The sequence below is a fragment of the Mustela putorius genome, unplaced genomic scaffold (genome assembly GCF_011764305.1).
Source record: "Mustela putorius furo isolate JIRA1106 unplaced genomic scaffold, ASM1176430v1.1 tig00003834_pilon_pilon_pilon, whole genome shotgun sequence".
NCBI classification, from domain to species: Eukaryota; Metazoa; Chordata; class Mammalia; order Carnivora; family Mustelidae; genus Mustela; species Mustela putorius.
Window position 1 is genome coordinate 75,006,134 of NW_025421987.1, and position 19,811 is coordinate 75,025,944.

General features: G+C 35.2%; 1 protein-coding gene across 2 annotated transcripts in view; it reads right to left on the bottom strand.

Moving 5' to 3' along the window:
- Positions 1-361: 361 nt before the first annotated feature.
- The window catches only part of SPATA16 (spermatogenesis associated 16), a 244,138-nt gene continuing 224,688 nt past the window's right edge, over positions 362-19,811 (bottom strand). For both annotated transcript variants that reach the window (XM_045088170.1, XM_045088171.1), the window contains exon 11: positions 362-693. In XM_045088170.1, coding sequence (XP_044944105.1) covers positions 571-693 — 123 coding nt within the window. In that variant the 3' untranslated portion in view covers positions 362-570. The remainder of the gene's footprint in view (positions 694-19,811) is intronic.

Below are 19,811 nucleotides of genomic sequence, written 5' to 3' on the forward strand. Positions count from 1 at the left end.
TAAGGGAAGGGAATATAAAGGACCCAGAGGAAAGAACAGAGATTTTAATGAGACAACTCAACTGATAATATCTGCCTAACCACATAAGACTTCTCTCCATAGGACTGAGAAAGTATATTATGAGTTTTATGATTTTTATTATTTTTTAAGGATTTTTATGTATTTACTTGAGAAATCTGCACATATATTGTTTGTCCATATCTGTACATGACATGTGAGTAATTCTTAATGATGCACATGAATATAATAAGCATACTTGAGTCGACCTGGTAAATGTTAGTAGATTTTGAAAGAATAAAGCAGGTGAAAGAGGTAGCAATGGTTATTTTATAAGCTGTTGAACGAAGTAAGTCAAATTGGAACCGGAGTCAAATCAAACTTGTTGAGAACATTTATTGCTGCCAGTGGAAATGAAAGATGTATAGAATCCCTTTGTAAAGACGAGCCGGTTGGGGGTGCCCTCACTTCTTTGGCTCAGCCTTTGTTACTGGACTGGTCACCCTCAGTGGGGTGGGAGACCACTGCCCCTTCCTCTGGGACCTCTTCATGGCAGCACCTGCTCCCCAGTGCCTAGTTTTGCTGCACAGTTTGAAGCCGCTTCAGTTTTGTTTTTTGCCTTCGGGCAGTTCTCAGTTTTTTAGTTTTTAAGAAACTGTCCTCTAATTGGTATAGAAAGTCTTCAATTCGACCAACCTAGAAGAAATAAGATTTGTGGGTTTTTTTTTTCTTTTTTTTCAGGTTTTGTGTAATTAGGAAAATGGTGAGGTATTTAAAATGAAAAGGCACACGCAGGTCCATGTTGGGACAGAATTAGCAGAGCTGGAAATGATTGAACGTAAAAGCCTCCTTCAGTCTCCATGTTGGGTTCCCTTATTTCAGGAACGTGAAGCAGACACGCAGGAGTTTGCTTTACCACTCAGTCCTATGTCCTGGCTATTGAAGTGGGAACTATCATTACCCACTGTCTTTGATGGTCAGTAAAACCAGGGATTTCAAAAAGAAAGAAATGGTGAAAAACGATTCCTTTTCAATGGAAAGAAACAAATACACCCCCGTCAAAGCCAGAGTTTCCAGCATTTGTATGCCCCTGGCCAACTTGGGAGAAAAATGGTATTACATATTGTCTTAGCAAAGAAACATTTCTCCTTTAAATCAAAACACAATTTTGGGGAAATACATTTTCTTAAAAAAATGCCACACCCCAGGGGAATAAGATAAAATAATGATATACAAAACAAAATATTTTGTTTAAAAATAAAACAAACAAAAATAAACTATTAGTCTTTCTACCAAAGAAAACTTATAATTATTCAGTGATGGCTGAATATGTTGTACTATTTGTCACTATTTTATCCTACTAAAGAACTGTAGAATAAAACAGTTTGCATATATGCTGAGTTGGGTTCTCATGAAAGTCCATAGATATAATAATTTATACTTAGCTCTGACTCCCAGCACCTGCATATAGCATTAGCCTAATGTCACTCACTGAAGAGCCCATTGTCATAAAGTTAGCTCAGAACTAGAGCACTTATTATTCAAGGTACATGAACATATCACCTACTTAAGATAAAAGCACTTAAATTCTAATTTTCCAATTTTGAGTTCTACTTTTAAATTACTTGATTTATCATTCAGGGTAATATCCCAAAGATAATTCAGATTGTCAAAAAGAGAATAATAAATGGTAGCACTCATCTATATGTTATGCTTGGATCTTTTATCACACCAGGTGATGTAAATTGTCTGTCGGTTTCCTTAAAAAAATAAGATAATTTATTTATGTGAAAACAATTCTTTTTGAAAACCTAAAAATCACTTCAGGGAAATTTCTCCAAAAGCACGTTGTTATGATGTCTGATCATTGTGGTAGTCGTCAAAATAATTTGACAGAATATTTTTGGATTGTCATGAAGCCAGTGAATTATTCTATATATTCCATACATTGATACATTCCATACAACTTATACCAAAATAGTAAGTAAAAAATTAACACACAGCACAATCAAAACAGACATAATGGATGGCACTTTACCATTACTTCAATAGTTGAGTTGATGACTCCCTCATATTTATGCACTGAAAATGTATCACTTAAATCAACGCTCTTTACAATTAGAATGTTTGCAATTAGTCCAAATACAATTTAAAATTACAATCCTAATGCAACAAAAAAAGCTTCTTCGATGATAATTGCTTTAAAATATCCATTAGGTGGCTGCTGTCTTTTCTCCTGTTTAAATTATATTTATTAATAGCAGTGTCGACTAACTCGGTTGCCTTCATTATAAAAGACAAAGAAGTAACACAGGAGGTCTGGGTGGGACAGAGAGTACTGCTGAATTAAGCTGGAGGTCTAGAGTATGTGCTACTTACCTGTCTTAGCCTGGCCTGGGTGTTTACCTCCTACATAGCATGTCTACATGCTGTTCTTTCAATCCATTCTCCTACTGGTACTGGAATGATCTTTTTAAACGTAAGTTTGGTCACATTATTCCTTGCTGAAAATACCTAAATGGATTCCTAATCCCTTAACATGTCCCACACACCTTTGACTGATCTGGTGTCACTTGCATCTCTAATTCTGTCTCGATCACTGCATTCGCCTCAGTGTGTAGTACATCTTTCAGTTATCTGAACACAGCAGCACAGTGTTCTCAGCACCCTTGATCTTCTTAATGATAGGCCATGCGATGGAATACTCCCACTGGAGCCCTTAAATTTCCTCTGGATTTCAGGTTCCACATCAGTGCCTCAGGGACATCTTCCTTTATAATCTAGACCAGGTTAGGTCTCTCAGTAACATATATATTCCCACAGCAGCCCATTCATCTCATTGCAAATTGTAATTTTTTTTTTTTTTTTTTTACTTAATTGTTCATAGTGATTTCTTTAATATCTGTCTTCCCATCTGGGTTTTAAGGTCTCTAAGGCAGGAGTGAGGTACATGTTTTCCACTATTCCCAGAATCTAGGATATGGTAGACCCTCCATAATTCTTCTCTCTGATAATAGAGCTGAAGACATTCAGCAACAAAATTGTTTTTCCATATTCGCAATGATACCTAGTATGCAGCACATCAGAAGGCTTTCTTTTCTCTTACAAATTAAATAACTATCACTTTCACATGCCATCATTCTGTCATCATTGTTTAGCTTTAAGAGTCTCCAGGCAAGGTACTAACCAGGTGTGATCTCCATACTCAAAACGGACTAAGGTACAAAAGGCACCGAGTAAAGAAGGAGTCAGGAGTATTGAGTTCTGCTTGTGGCCAGACTGATAACCCTGATCTGTGACCCCAGAGCGGTCACTTAGCCTCTCTGAGCTTTAGCTTAACTGATCTTTGGTGAAGAAAGGGTTCGCCTGGATAATTTCCAAGGACACACCAAGCCAAAAAATTCCATGACTTGTACTCACATCGCATCTAAGTTAGTCCAATCTTACATGAGTCCTCACATTTTTCAAATCAGAGGTTATTCTCTTAGATTACACCATTAGATGAATGACACACTATGCAGCAAAGTAAGTCAATTTTAGCTTCTATACTTTTTGAAGTGTAGGAGAGCTGCAACATGTTTTTAGTAAAACTGGTTCTTTATTTTCTTTTTTTAAGTCAAGGAAAGAAAAATGCTAGTTGAAGAGAAAATAGATTCATATAACTAAGAAGAACAGATTGCAAACGATAGAAATTTCTATAAAGCCCTTAGGGAAATAAAACACAAAGAAATATGTAAGCATGTAAGGAAGGGAAATGAGCCAGTTTTTGGAGCAGAGGCCTTATTAGACTTTCTTTTCGGTACAGAATCTGCTTGCTTAACTGTATCAGATAGTCTACTTGGTCATTCTGGGTCTAATTTTCCCATTTGTAAAATGGAAAGATGGCATTTTTTTAATGTATCTATGTGCCAGTGCTGACTTGGCTTTACAGAGCTATGGACATCAGACCAAATGAGCTTGCAGAGAATTCTGGGATGTCAGATGATCAAGGGGACTGAAGGTCTCAGTGAGAGGGCAGATGCTCACCTATCATATGGCCATCAGTCATAATTCACATCAAAGAGTAAGGAAATTATTATCAATGAGTTTCTCAGGACTCTTAAATCTTATACACAAAAATCTCTCAGTCAGGATTTCGTGTAGATTCAAGAAGTTCAGAATGAAGTTCAGAGCTATGCAACTCTAAAAGAGAAGACAGCCTGAGAAGCAATAGGAGATCTCCAAATTGAAATTTTGACAGTACAAAAACAAATAAATACCAATTGAGTGAGAAATGGGGAGGTAACTAAACAGACCAACTTATATTAGAGGAAAATTTCTAAATCAGCTCAGATTTCAAAGGGAGCACATGTGTTCTTTCATGCAAATATTTATCGAACATTTACTATGTGCTTGGCACTGTAATAGGGTGATAAGCAAAAATATCAAGATATTTGTTTATGAGGAACTCAAATTGATGCAGGAGAGGCTTAAAAACAAAATGATTGCAATAAAGCATAACTGCTTCTGTAAGAATTATATATGAAAATTCCTATTGGCAAAAATGTCAGAACAGTGAATTCTACTCGAAGGAACACAGGCATACATTGGGGAGATAGGAGCTGGCTCTTTGCCAGGACAAGAAGTGCATTCCAGACAGAGGGAAGGGGATTCCATCAGAGCAAGGTTGTGAAAAAACATGGGCTATTTAATAAGGATAAGTTTCTTCTAGCATAGATGTGGGCATCAAGGGCCTGGGAATAGAGATACATACAGCTGGGAATATTGATTTGGGTCAGCTTGTAAGAATGGAAAATATATTTAGCCATGTGGTTAGAAAGTAAATCTGGTACCATTATGTGGAGTGGAATGTAGCCAGGGAAACTGGAGGCAGGTGAATCAATTAGGAGACCAGTATAATAGGATATGGAGAATATTATGAGGACCTGAATCAAGAACTTAAGGGATATTTAGGAAGAAAGCTCTATAGACTTGATGAAAAATTCTGTGTTGGGACAAGAAGGCATGCAAAATTTGGAATGACTATCAAAGTTCTAACTTGAGATAATGATGATTTTTAGTGAGATAAGAAATACAACTAGATGAACAGTTTTAGGGGAAAGAAGTGAGTTTGATTTGTGACAAATATAAGAAATGGAGAAAAGGTCACATAATAAGAAATTAATTAAAAATGGACCTATAATAATAGCCTAGTATTAGGCTAAAAGCCAGGTTGATCAAAACTCCAAATTAAAAAAAAACTAACAACCTACCATTTTGCAGTCTACCATGTGAAAAGCATTCTAGCAGTTAAAAAGTGCAAAGAAAAACAAAAACAATGTTTTCAGTTATTCAGAGTAAAAAGGTGATTAGTACAGAGATACGGTACTGGATCAAAGTCAGGTATACCTGTTTAGAATTCCAGCTCCAGCATTTTCTTGTTGTGTGACTTTGTGCAATTTTATTTAACTTTTTGAAACCTAAGTTTCCTTTTCTATCAATTGCTTCACAGGATCCTAGTAAGATTAAATTAATTTGTGAGAAGTATTTGCATAGGTCTGAATCACTATTATTTAATAGTAACATTAATACTTGAATCTAGAAGTATGTGTTCAGTAAATAGAAAAAAGATAACTAAATGAAAAAAAAAATACAGAAGTGAAGTAAAATAAAAAAAGATAAACAGCATTAATAGACACTCAGTTTTTGGCCTCAGGGATCCTGGCTCAGTACCTACACTAATTGTAGTTGCCACACATTAAAGTCTTGCGATCAGGTCTCAAAATTCCACTATATAAAAAAGTCAGAATTAGGAGGGGGCAGAGAAAGGAGAGGAGAGAAGAGTTTCTGATAGCACGTATTAGTAGCAACTTCAATATAAATCAACAGTATTCTCTGATTTCCTCCCTGGAAATCAGTCTCCTTGTAGACAGCAATGTGTCTGTCTCATAGAAGCAACTTACATGTTCTTTGGTGGATGCATGAATAAAGAAAATATCATACACACACACACACATGAATATTATTCAGCCAGAAAAAAGAAAGAAATCTTGTCATTTGCAACAGCATGAATGGAACTTGAAGGCGTTATGCTAAGTGAAATAAGTCAGAGAAAGACAACCGTGTTCATAGACACAGAGAACAGACTGGTGGTTGCCAGAAGTGCAGGGGATGGGGGGAGGTGGGCAAAATAGATGAAAGCAGTCAAAGATGCAAACTTCCAGTTATGAAGTAAATAAGTTGTGGGGATGTAAGGAACAGCGTGGTGTCTACTGTTAATAATATGGTACTGTATATTTGAAAGTTGATGAGAGATTCAATCTTAGAAGTTCTCATCACCAAAAAAAGCTTGTAGGGATGCCTGGGTGGCTAAGTCAATTAAATCAAATAAGGATGCTGACGCTTCTCAGGATTGGGTGAAGGTGGGGTGCGTGGGTGTTTCAGTCGGTTAAGCATGTGCCTTTCGCTCAGGTCATGATCCCAGGGTCCAGGGATTGAGTCCTGAGTTGGGCTCCCTGCAGGTGGGGAACCTGCTTCTCTCTCTGCTTCCTACTCCCCCTAATTGTGCTTCCCCACTCTCTCTCTGACAAATAAATAAAATCTTTAAAGCAAAACAAAACAAAAAAGGAAAAAATCTTATAAGTATGTGTGGTAATGGATGTTAATTAGACTTACTGTAGTGATCATTTCACAACATATATGAATATCATTATGTTGTACACTTGAAACTAATATAACGTTATATGTCAATTATATCTCTATAAAAATATTAAAAAAAAACCCTTTCAGGTAAAATGTATCTGTTTCAAAGGAGACTAATACTTTTATCCCTTCTCTGCTCAGGTCATATCACATGCTTGGTTCTGGATGTGTGAGGGATCTAATTCCAAACTGTAAGAAGAAAAGCTGAAGGATCTGGATAGCTCCTGCAATCATAACAGGAGTCTGTGGTGTCCAAGTATATCAAGGTAGTTATGTGGAAGGGGTGGTGGATTTGTTTTGTGTGAGCTAATACAGTGGAAAGAATGCTGTGTACAATTAGAGAGTTTGATTCTTGAGTCTTCCGCTAGTCATGTGACTTAACTTCTGACCTTTAACTTTCTCATCTCTCATATAAATTGTGAATTAATAATGATAACCATTCTCTACTTGACAGGGTTTTTGTGAGGATTAAATGGCTTAATGTTCGTGAAAAGTTCTTCATAAGTGGTTAAGCCATCCAGGAAGATTTTTATAGCAGTTACATTGTGTAGTGCCTGGTGGCTTCATAGTAGGTTCTCAGTAAATATTTGCTGAGTCAATGAATAACTGGATGAGTAATCAAACGAGTGAAAGAATAGATATGAGGTATAACTGTTCTTTTCACTACTGTATAAAAATGAAAGGGACTTTCATTTTTTATTTCCGTCCCCATCACGGAGACTGGAAATCAAACATTAGATGACTCTTCTGGAGAGCATGAAATATTTGTGAGTCATGTGTAAGCCAGGGGTTGGACTCAATAAATTTTTAAAATTCATTCCAACTTTAAAGTACTAATTCCATGATGTTTAGTTTGACCAGGATTCATTCCACAGAAATGTGCTCCGTGGAAGGAGGGCATATTGCATTTTGCCTGTACTACATGGAAAAGCACTGCGGAAATGAGAGGGATCTAACAGCTTCTATTGTAGTTTTTTATATACTGAAAGGACTGAACTAATTACTATAAACACCCATAGATACTGAGACTCTTGAGCCTCCCCTGTGTCCCATTTATAAGATTATCACATCTGAAAGACCTATATTTTCTTCTCTAGATGTATCAGAATTGTATCTTGCATGCACAGGGCCCCTATTATGGATTAGCTTAATAGCAGAAGGTAGTTCACAGAACATTCATTTCCTTTTCATCTTATAACTGTGCAAGATTATGTACTGGCACTGAAATATTTCTTTTCAGTTAATGATTTTATATTTTTTCAGCATATCAAAACTTATAATTTTCTACTGGATTTCAGGATAAAATGAAACATTTTATTAGATAAAAATAATATGTTTTCCCACATACAACCACTCATAATCACTTTAAATGTAGGCATGCTAAAAGGTACTTGAATATTTACTCCAATAATCTTTTACTTTAAATTGGTTTGTATCTTATATGTAGGTGGAAAGTATAGGGATGCCCTTGGGTCAGGTGACATTCTGTTCATTTAAGAGCTTTCATGTGAAGGATTACCATGAACTCTCCATCATTTTGTGTTGTTGACTGTGCCTTCATTTGCACAGAGATTCAACCTATTTTCACATGGTAATTGAAGGCATATGAGCCAAGGTGAAAGCAACATTCCTGCCTTCCATTTATTGTGTGAGGGCTATCATGAGACCAAAGGCACTGCCAAGAAAGGAACAGAAATTTAAGGCAATAGTTAGGAATGGGGGCAAAATAAGGAAAGAAATAACCAAAAGCTTAACATGAGCAAATTTAGTGAGAGATAACAATAAGAGACTACACAGCATTGGCCTGATAACGTTTTGAAAGGGGAGTCATTCAGATCATTCAGAGGGGAAGGAGAGTCACTGTGAAGATTTGCGTGATCCCTTTCCTTCCCAAGTCAATTAAAATCAAACAATACTGGATTGAGTTGAATTGTGTTCTCTCAAAATCCATATGTTGAAGTCTTAACTCTCAGTACTTCTGAATGTGACCTTATTTACAGATAGTCAAGTTAAAATGAAGTCATTAGCGTGGGCCCTAATCCAAAATGACTGGTGTTCTCATAAAAAGGAGAAATTTGGATAGACACACAGGGAGAGTGCCGTGTGAAAACAAAGGCAGAGATTGGGGTGATATTCCTATAAGCCAAGGTATGATAAAACTGCCAACAAACCCGGAAAGCTAGGGAGGCATGGAACTGATTCTTCCTCATGACTCTCAGAAGGAACCAACTCTGTGACAGTTTGATCTTAGAACTTCCAGCTTCCAGAACTGCAAGATGATCAGTTTCTGCTGTTTAAGCCACTCAGTCTGTGGTACTTCCTTATAGTAGCCCTAGCAAACTAATACAACAACTGAGACATAAAGTTAATGGAAGCTCAGTTAAGTTCTAATTTTACCCTCAAACATGACTGATACTTTTCTAAAATTCACTTTTCCTGCTGGTTCATGCTCCTTACTAAGCCTGCCCAGTTTAGTATGTACCAAGGGAACCACGGCAGTTTCTTTCCAATAATGGCAGCGAGAGGAAGTTGACCTCAAACGTGAAAGCGTGGGTAAATTACACTAAGAAGAGTTGAATTGGGACTGCCTATCGGATTTCTTGTAGTCTGGATCACGGAGAGGGGATTAGGTATATTGACAGGGGTTTGTTTGCATATGTTCATGCCTTAGGAATTGGGTGCTCAAAGGATTTTTAAGTAAAGCTTTTAAAGATGATTATTAAGAAGAGAAAATGTAGATGAAATAAGAATCACATTCTTCAGGAATAAATATCATGTTTATATGACTATGATGGTGGTTACAGAAGGAGAATGTGTTTCTAGAGATTAGCAGTATGGACCAAAATCCTCTCGGCAAAACAGACATTTCACTCCACCACAGTGGATTTGATAACATTAGTTTCTTTGCTCTGTTCCATTTAGTTTCCAGACCAAATGCTTTTAAATATTTATCATCCAAAATGGTTTGAATTTTAATTCTTATTGGAATGACAGTTGTTTTCAAATAGGCTTGAAATTAATTTCAAAAATAAACTTAGTTTCTGAAACGAAGTTGTTTCTGTTATTCATAATATATCAATTTCCTTCAGCTTTTGGCCTGCATTCAAGCAGACAAGCCCCACATTTTTCCTTTTTTATTTCGTGAATTTGGGATTTTATTCCATATTTTCGTCATAAAAGTACATTGTGAAAATATGAGGCCCCCACCCCTGAGAAATTATATGTGCAAAAAAACTTTGTATTAAACCATATTATCAGCTCTTGATTGAAAACTCCCCTAATGATAACACTTTTTGTCATGTTTAGTATAGAGTTAAAGAATAATTACAAAATCTTATGACTTTGTCCAGGAAACCATGTATCATGTTTTTTAAAAAAAATATTTTTCAACATTTTAAAAAGGATATTACTTATTTGAGAGAGAGAGAGAATGAGAGAGAGTGTGAGAGGAGGAAGGTCAGAGGGAGGAGCAGACCCCTAGCCAGGCAGGGAGTCCAACGCAGGACTCTATCTCGAGACTCCAGGATTATGACCTGAGCAGAAGGCAGTCACTCAACCAACTGAGCCACCAGGCAGCCTATTTTTCAATATATAATGGCATAATTTATCTGAAGACTTAAATATATTTTCCTAAAACTTTAATTTTGAGGTAAGTGTGCATTCACACGTCTGAGTTAGAAGCAATACAACCTATGTACTCTCAGTTTGCACCAATGGTAACATCCTGCAAAACTGTAGAATACCACAGCCAGGATATTGACACTGATAGAGTTAAGACATAGAACATCTCCATTACCACACAGATCTCTCACATGTTGTCCTTTTATAACTACACCAATTTTTCTCCAGATTTCTCATCCCTGAAGCACTGGCAACAACTAATGTATTATCCATTTATAAAATTTTGTAATTTTAAGAAAGTCATATACATGGAAACACATAGAATTTCACAATTCTCTAGAGACCTATTCAGGTTGTTGTATCAGCAGGTTGTCCCTTTCATTGCTGAGTAGTAACCCATGTACCACAGTTTGTTTAAGGATTCACCCTTTGAAGGGTGACCAGATTACTTCTCATTTTTGGCTTTTATGGATTAAATTGCTATGGACAATTGTGTACAGGTTTTTGTGTGGACATAAGACTTCGTTTCTCTGGAAAAAATGGCAAGGAGTACAATTGCTAGGTTATATGGAAGATGAATATCTAGTTTTATAAAGAAAACTGTCAGGGTGCCTGGGAGGCTCAGTCAGTTAAGCATTCAACTCAATTTAACTCAGGTCATGATCTCAGGGTGGCGAGATTAAGCCCTGCATCGGGCTCCGTGCTGGGTGTTGAGCCTGCTTAAGGTTCTCTCTCTCCCTCTCTCTCTGCCCCTTTCCCCTGACACACATGCTCTTTCTCTTCCTTAAAAAACAAAAACAAAAACAAAAACAAAAAAACAAACCCTAACCTCCTCATTTCCCCAAAACTGTCATATTGTTTTCCACAGTGACTGTACCATTTTATATCCCCACCAGCAATATATGAGAGATCCTCGCCAGCATTTAGTGTTGCCACTATTTTCTATTCTAGCTATTTTGATAGGTGTGCAATGATTTATCTCAATGTGGTTTTAATTTGCATTTCCCTAGTGGCCAGTGATGTTCAACATCTCTTAATGTGTTTACTTGCCATCCTCTTTGGTGAAATGTCTTTTCCTGTCTTTTGCCCACTTTCAAATTGGCTTAACTGCTTTTTAACTGTTGAATTTTGAGAGTTCTTTATATAATCTAAATATTAATCCTTTGTTGGATATGTAGTTTGCAAATATTTTTCTCTTGCACTGTAACTTGACTTTTCATCCTGTGCAACAGAATCTTTCACAAAGCAAATGTTTTTAATTTTCAAGTCTAATTTGCCAGTTAGAGTTTTATGGATCATGCTTTTGGTATGAGCAGGAACATGAGCAAGGGGAGTGGGAGAAGAGGGAGAGGGGGAGTGGGAGAGTGAGAAAGAGGGAAAAGAGGGAGGGAAAGCAGGCTTCCTGCCAGGCAAGGAGCCCAATGTGGGGCTCGATGTGGGGCTCCATCCCAGGACCCTGGGATCATGACCTGAGCTGAAGGCAGATGCCTAATGACTGAGCCATCCAGGCGATCCTTAGTCAGCTTTTGAATAAAGAGTGATACTTGGGATTTTCTATGTAGACAATCATGCCATCTGCAAATAGGGGAAGTTCTATTTCTTCTTTTCTGATCTCTATGCCTTTTGTTACCCTTTCTTGCCTTTCAGAGGTGGCTTGAATATCTAGTAGAATGTTAAATAAGAGTGGTGAGAGCTGATACTCTTGCCTTGTTTCTGATCTTAGGGAGAATGCCTTCAGTCTTTGAGTATTAAGTATAATTTAGCTATAGGATTTTTATAGATGCTGTTTAGCATCTCTTTTATGCCTAATTTTCTGAGACTTTTTTTTTTTTTATCATGAATAGGTGTTAAATTTTGTTGACTGCTTTTTCTGCATCAATTGATATGATCATGTGATTTTTTATTTGTTTGTTTCCTGTTAATTTGAAAGATTACATTGAATTTCAAATATTCAGACTTTCTGGAATGAACTCCACTTGGTTATAGCTTATAATTCTTTTTACATATTGTTTAATTCTGTTTGTTAAGATTATAAGGATTTTTGCATCTATAATCATAAAGGATATTAAGTTGCATTTTCTGGTACTGTTTTTATCTTGTTTGTTATCAGGATAATATTAACTTTATAATGTGAATTTGGGAATATTTCTTCCTTTTGTATTCTTTGGAAGAGATTATATAGAATTTACATCAAACCAACTGGGCTTGGAGATTTCTTTTTTGGGAGTTTTAAATTATGAATTAAATTTTCTTAATAGTTATAGGATGATTGAAATTATTTCATATTGGGTGAGTTGTGCTGGTTTGTGTTTTTTGAGGAATTAGTACATTTCATCTAAGTGACAAATTTATATGTGTAGAGTTGATAATTGTATTCCCTTATTATTCTTTTGATGTCTGCAGTATCTTTAGTGATATCCCATTCCATTTCTGATATTGGTGATTTGTGTCTTCTCTTTTTTTTCTTCATTAGTGCTATTCAAGCTTCAGATTTTGTTGATCTGTTTAAAGAATGAGTGTCTTGTTTAACCAATTTTCTCTATTTTGTTTCTGTTTTCATTTTCATGGAGTTTTAGTTTTCTTTCTGCTTGCTTTGGTTTATTTTGCTTTTCTTTTTTATGTCCTTGGTGGGGCTTCAATAATTGATTTGAGATTTTTTTCTATTATACTCTTTGGGTTTAGTGTTATACATTTTTCAGTGCTGCTTTGGCTGTGTCCCCCAAATTTTGATATTTTGTATTTTCATTTTCTTTCAGTTCAATGTAGCTTATAATTTTCCTTGAGACATTTTTTTGATACATGGATTATCATAGTATTTAGAGATTTTCTGTTATCTCTCTGATGTTTGTTCCATTGAAGTTGCATAAAACATTGTTTTTGATTTCAGTTTTTAAAAATAATGTTGATGTTTGTTTTGGCCCAAGATATAGTCTATTTTGGTATATATTCCAGGGGCACGTGAAAAGAATGTGTATTCTGCTCTTGTTGGATAGATGTTCCATAAATGTGGGTTAGGTACTCTTGCTTGATGGTGTTATGGAGATATATATATATATATATATATATATATTTGCTGCCTTTCCTATTAGTAGCTCTATCAATTGTTGAGAGAGAGGAGTTAAAATCTCCAACTATAATCGCAGACTTTTTAAATTTTTAAATTTTAAATTTAAATTTTAAATTTTTAAATTTTTCCTTTTAGTCTTACCAACTTTTGTTTCATCTTTTTCAGACTCATTTGGTGCATATACATTGCAATGTCTTCTTGGTGGATTGAACCTTTTATCATTACATAATCTCTCTTTCAGTCTCCAGTAATTTTCTTTGCGCTGAAATAATTTTGGTATTAATATAGCCACTACCACTTTTCTTATATTAATATCTGTGTGATACCTTTTTCCATCCTTTGAATTTCAGCCTGCCTATGCCCTTATGTTTGATGAGTTTGTAGACAGCATATTATTGAATCATGAATCTAAATTCATTTTGTCAATATGTCCTCTAGTTGGTATATTTACACTGTTTATATTTAATATAACTATTGTTATGTAAGGCTTTATCATTTTATTTTTTGTTTTCTTTTTGCTCTTTGGTTTTTTAATTTTTTTAAAACCTTCCTAGGCATACTGAGACATTTTTAAGAATTCCATTTTAATTTACTAGTGTTTTTTATCATTTTATATAGCATTTTTAGTAGTTGCTCTAAGTATTAGTATGTATTTCAATATATACTATAAAATTATATATAAATATTTGTATATATAAATACATTCCAAATGTTAAATGCAGACACCAGTAGACTGATAATTTTGTTTACTTTTTTCTTTATTTTATGTTCAATTGGATTGTAGAGACCTTACTTTAACATGTCTTTACCTTTCTCCATTTATAATTCACTACATATATTCCCCCATTTAAATATTTGCTCTACATATATTTAGAAGGTTATTAATTATGGATTTAATTTCCTTAATAGATAGACCTATTCAGATTGTCTATTTATTCTTGAGTGAGTTTTGGCAGATTGTGTCTTTCAAGGAATTTGACCATTTCATCTAGGTTATCACATTTGTGGGCATAGCATTTGTTCACAGTATTCCTTTTTTGTCCTTTTAATTTCTATGGGATCTATAGTATCTCCTCTTTAATATCTGGTTATTAGTAATTTGTGTCTTCGGTGTTGTTTTGTTTTGTTTTCCTTAGTTAGCTTGGCTAGAGGCATATTGATTTTATTGATCTTTTCAAAGAACCAGTTTTGTTTGGTTGATTTTCTCTATTGATTTCCTATTTTCATGTTCACTGACTTCTGCTCTAATTCTTAATACCTATTTTCTTCTGCTTACTTTGGACTTAATTTGCTCTTTTTTTCCTAGTTTCTTAAGGTGAAACTAAGATTATTGTTTTTAGATCTTCTTTTCTAATGTGTATATTCAAATGCTACAAATCTCCCTCTAAGCACTACTATCAATATGGCACAAAAATTTGGTAGGTTATATTTTTATTTTCATTTGGTTTAAAATATTTTAAAATTTCCCTTGAGATTTCTTATTTGACCCAAGTATTATGTAGATGTATATTGTTTAACCTCTATGTATTTTGAGATTTTCCTATTATTGATTCTAATCTAATTCCATCATGGCCTAAGAGCATACATGGTATGATTTCTATTATTTTAAATTTTAAGGTGGGTTTTATGGCCTAGAATTGGTCTATCTTGGCCAACGGGCAACAATAAAGCAACAGTGTATTTGATTATGTCTGCCTATGTACATCTCTTATGTGTATGTGTGTGTGTGTGTGTGTGTGTGTCTGTACACACACTTGTGGCTACTTATATACGTAAACAAAATGAATGAAAGCAATGATACAGAGATAAAAAATGATTATTTTCTTATTATAAGGGACTCACACTACTTGTGTAGTGGTATCCATTTGAAAGTAGACTTGGGGGCGTCTGGGAGGCTCAATGGGTTAAACCTCTGCCTTCGGCTCAAGTCATGATCTCAGGGTCTTTGGATCAAGCCCCACATTGGGCTCTCTTCAGCAGGGAAGCTGCTTCCTACACCCTCCCCTGCCTGCATCTCTGCCTACTTGTGATCTGTGTCAAATAAATAAAATCTTAAAAAAAAAAAGTAGACTTGGATTAGTTGTAAATATATATTGTAAACTCTAAGACAACTGGTAAAAAAATTATAACTGATATGCTAAGAAAGGAGAGAAAATAGAGTCATATAAAACACCCAATTCAAACCACAAAAGGGGGAGAAAAACTGGAAGGCTGTTATATGACTTTGTCAACATTTACTAAGTAGAGCACAGGGTGCCGGATGATGAGCTGAATGCATTCAACAAAAAACCACAAGGGAAACTGAAATAGAGAAATAGGTTATTCGTAAGTCCTGGAGGAAGTCCACAGCATGCCTTGAAGCACCATATGAAGTCGAGGCAGGTACAAGGAGATAGAGAGAGGCAGGACCCATGACACAAGACTTTATTAGGGCCGATTGGTGTTTAGATTATTTTTTTATTTTCCTATCTTCATTTTATTGATTCTTTTCTCTGTTCCCTCCATTCTGTCATTGAGACCCTCCACTGAGTTTTTAAGTGTTTATTATAATTCCAGTATAGTTATGATGCACTTTTATATTAGTGTCAGTTGTACAATAAAGTGATTTAACAATTCCATATATCAGCCAGTGCTCAACAATACAAATGCACTCCTTAATCCCTATCACCTATTTCACTCATCTTCCAACTCACTCCCCTTGGGTAACCATCAGTTTCTTCTCTATAGTTAAGGGTCCATTTCTTGGTTTATCTCTCTCTCCTCACCACCCACCCCCACTTTTGCTCATTTGTTTCTTAAATTCCACATATGCTTGAGATCATATGGTATTTGTCTTTCTCTGACTTATTTCATTTAATGATATACTCTCTAGCTTCATCAATGTTGTTGCAAATGGCAAGATCTCATTCTTTTTTAAAGATTTCATTCTTTTTATGGCCAAATAAATTCCACAGTGTGTGTACACACACAAACACACACACACACATCCTCTTCTTTATCCATTCATCAGTTGATGAACATTTGGGCTGCTTCCACAGTTTGATTATTATAAATAATGCTGCAATGAACATCAGAGTGCATGTATTCCTTTGAATCATTCTTTTTTCCTGGATAAATACCCAGTAGTCCTATTCCTAGATTGTAGGGTAGTACTGTTTTTATTTTTTTTGAGGAACCTCCATACTATTTTCCATACTGGCTGCACCAGTTTGCATTCCCACCAACAGTGCACAAGAGCTCTTTTTTCTCCAAATCCTTGCCAGCACTTGTCTCTTCTTATTTATTTATTATTATTTTTAATTTTAGCCATACTGACAGGTGTGAGGTGATATGCCATTGTAGTTTTTATTTGCATTTCCCTGATGATGAATGATGTTGAGCATATTTTCATGGTTTGTTGGTCATCTGGATGTCTTCTTTGGAGAAATGCCTGTTCATGCCTTCTGCCCATTTTTTAACTGCATTATTTTTGGGGGGAGGGGTATTGAGTTGTATCAGTTCTTTATATACTTTGGAAACTAACCCTTTGTCGGATAAGTCCTTGGCAAATATCTTATCCCATTCAGTAGGCTTCCTTTTAGTTTTGTTGACTGTTTCTTTTGCTATGCAGAAACTTTTGTTGTATGTATCCCAATAATTTATTTTTGATTTTATTTCCCTTCCCTCAGGAGACACATTTTAGAAATATATTGCCAAGGCTAATGTCAGAGAGATTACTGCCTCTGTTCTCATCTAGGATTTTTATGGTTTCAGGTCTCACATTTAGGTCTTTAATACATTTTAAGTTTATTTTTTGTATGTTGTAAGAAAATGGTCCATTTTCCTTCTTTTGCGTGTATCTGTCCAGTTTTCCCAACACCATTTGTTGAAAACATGGTCTTTTTCTCATTGGATATTCTTTCCTGCTTTGTCAAAGATTAATTGACCATAAAAGTAGGTGTTTATTTTGGGTTTTCTATTCTGTTCTATTGATCTAGGTGTCTATTTTAGTGCCAGGACTATATTGTTTTGATTACTGCCACTTTGTCATATAACTTGAAGTTCAGAGCTGTGATGCTTCCACCTTTGCTTTTTTTTTTTTTTTTCAAAATCGCTTTGGCAATTTGTGGTCTTTTGTGGTTCCATATAAATTTTAGGATAGTTTGTTCTAGCTCTATGAAAAAATGTTGGTATTTTCATAGGGATCACATTAAACCTATGGATTGCTCTGGATAGTGTAGACATTTTAACAATATTTGTTCTTACAATCCATGAGCATGGAATGTCTTTCCATTTCTTGTGTCATCTCCAATTTCTTTCATCAATGTTTTATAGTTTTCAGAATACAGGTCTTTGACCTCTTTGGTTGGGTTTATTCCCAGGCATCTTATTTTTTGGTGCAATTATAAATGGGGTTGTTTTCTTAATTTCTCTTTCTGCTGCTTCATTATTAGTGTATAGAGATTTGACAGATTTCTGCACATTTAGTTTGTGTCCTGTAATTTTACTGGATTCATTTGTCAGTTCTAGTAGTTTTTGGTAGAGTCTTTAGGGTTTTCTGTATATAGTATCATGACCTCTGCAAATAGTGACAGTTTTATTTCTTCCTTATCAATCTGGATGCCTTTTATTTCTTTTTATTGTATTTTTGTTGCTGTGTCTTGGACTTTCAGTACCATGTTGAATAAAAGTGACAGTGGACATCCTTGTCTTCCTAATCTTAAGGGAAAAGCTCTCAATTTTTCCCCATTAAGGATGATGGCAGCTTTGGGTTTTTCATATGGCCTTTATTATGTTGAGGTATGTTCCCTTAAACCTACGTTTTTTTGAGTGAGAGAGAGATTAAGTTTGGGGGGAGGGGCAGAGGGAGAGAGAATATTAAGCAGGCTTCACACTCAGCATGGAGCCTGATGTGGGGCGTATCTTATGATATGGAAATAATGACCTGAACAAAAACCAAAAGTCAGATGAGCCACCCAGGTGCCCCAAACCTACTTTGTGGAGAGCTTTTATCATTAATGGATGTTGTACTTTGTCAAATTCTTTTCTGCATCTATTGAAATGATCATATGGTTTTTATCTTTTTCTTATTGATGTGATGTATCAAGTTGATTTATGAATATTGAACCACACGTGTATCTCAGGAATAAATCTCACTTGATCATGGTGAATGATTTTTTAATGTATTGTTGGATTAACTTTGCTAGTATTTTGAGGATTTTTGCATCTATGTTAATGAGAGATATTGGCTTGGTATCAGGGTGCTACTGGCTTCATAGAATGAATTTGGAAGTTTTCCTTCTATTTTTTGGACTATCTTGAGAAGAATACGTATTAACTCTTCCTTAAATATTTGGTAGATTCCCCTTGAAGCTGTCTGGTTCTGGATTTTGTTTGTTTGGAGTTTTTGGACTCTTGGATTTAATCTCCTTACTGGTGATTGGTCTGTTCAGATTTTCTATTTTTATCTGCTTCAGTTTTGGTAGGTTTTATGTTTCTAGGAATTTATCCGTTTTCTCTAGGTTGTCTAATTTGTTGGCATATAGTTTTTCATAATATTTTCTTACAATAATTTATATTTCTATGGTGCTTGTTATCATTTCTCTTCTTTAAATTATTATTTTTTTTGGTCCTTTCTTTTTTTACCCTTGGATTTATTTTAAATCCTTACTTTTAATTTTTGCATATCTATTATAATTTTTTGATTTGTGGTTACCATTCGGTTTATATATGACATCTTCTGCATATAGCAGTCTATATTAAGATGATTGTCACTTAATTTTAAACTCATTCTTTACTCCTCTCCCCTCCACATTTCAGATACTTGTCATACTTTATATCAACTGAGGTTTTTTTTTTTTAATTTTGTTTTTAATTCCAGTATTTTCGGTTCTAAAATTACTATTTGGTTCTTCTTTATATCTTTTTTAAAAAAAATTAATTTTATTTAATTTTCAGTGTTCCAGAATTGTTTATGAACCACACCCTGTGCTCCATGCAATATATGCCCTCCATAATACCCACCGCCAGGCTCACCCAACCTTCCCACCCCCCAACTTCCAAAACCCTCAGTTTATTTCTCAGAGTTCACAGTCTCTCATGATTTGCCTTCCCCTCCGATTTCTCCTGACTCCCTTCTCCTCTCTATCTCCCAATGTCCTCTGTGTTATTCCTTATGCTCCACAAGTAAGTAAAACGGCATGATAATTGACTCTCTCTGCTTGACTTATTTCACTCAGCATAATCTCTTCCATTCCCATCCATGTTGATTCAAAAGTTGGGTATTCATCTTTTCTGATAGAGGCATAATTATCTGTTGTATATATGGACCAAATCTTCTTTATCCATTCGTCCATTGAAGGGCATCTTGGTTCTTTCCACACTTTGGTGACTGTGGCTATTGCTGCTATGAACATTGGGGTACAGATGGCCCTTCTTTTCACTACATCTGTATCTTTGGGGTAAA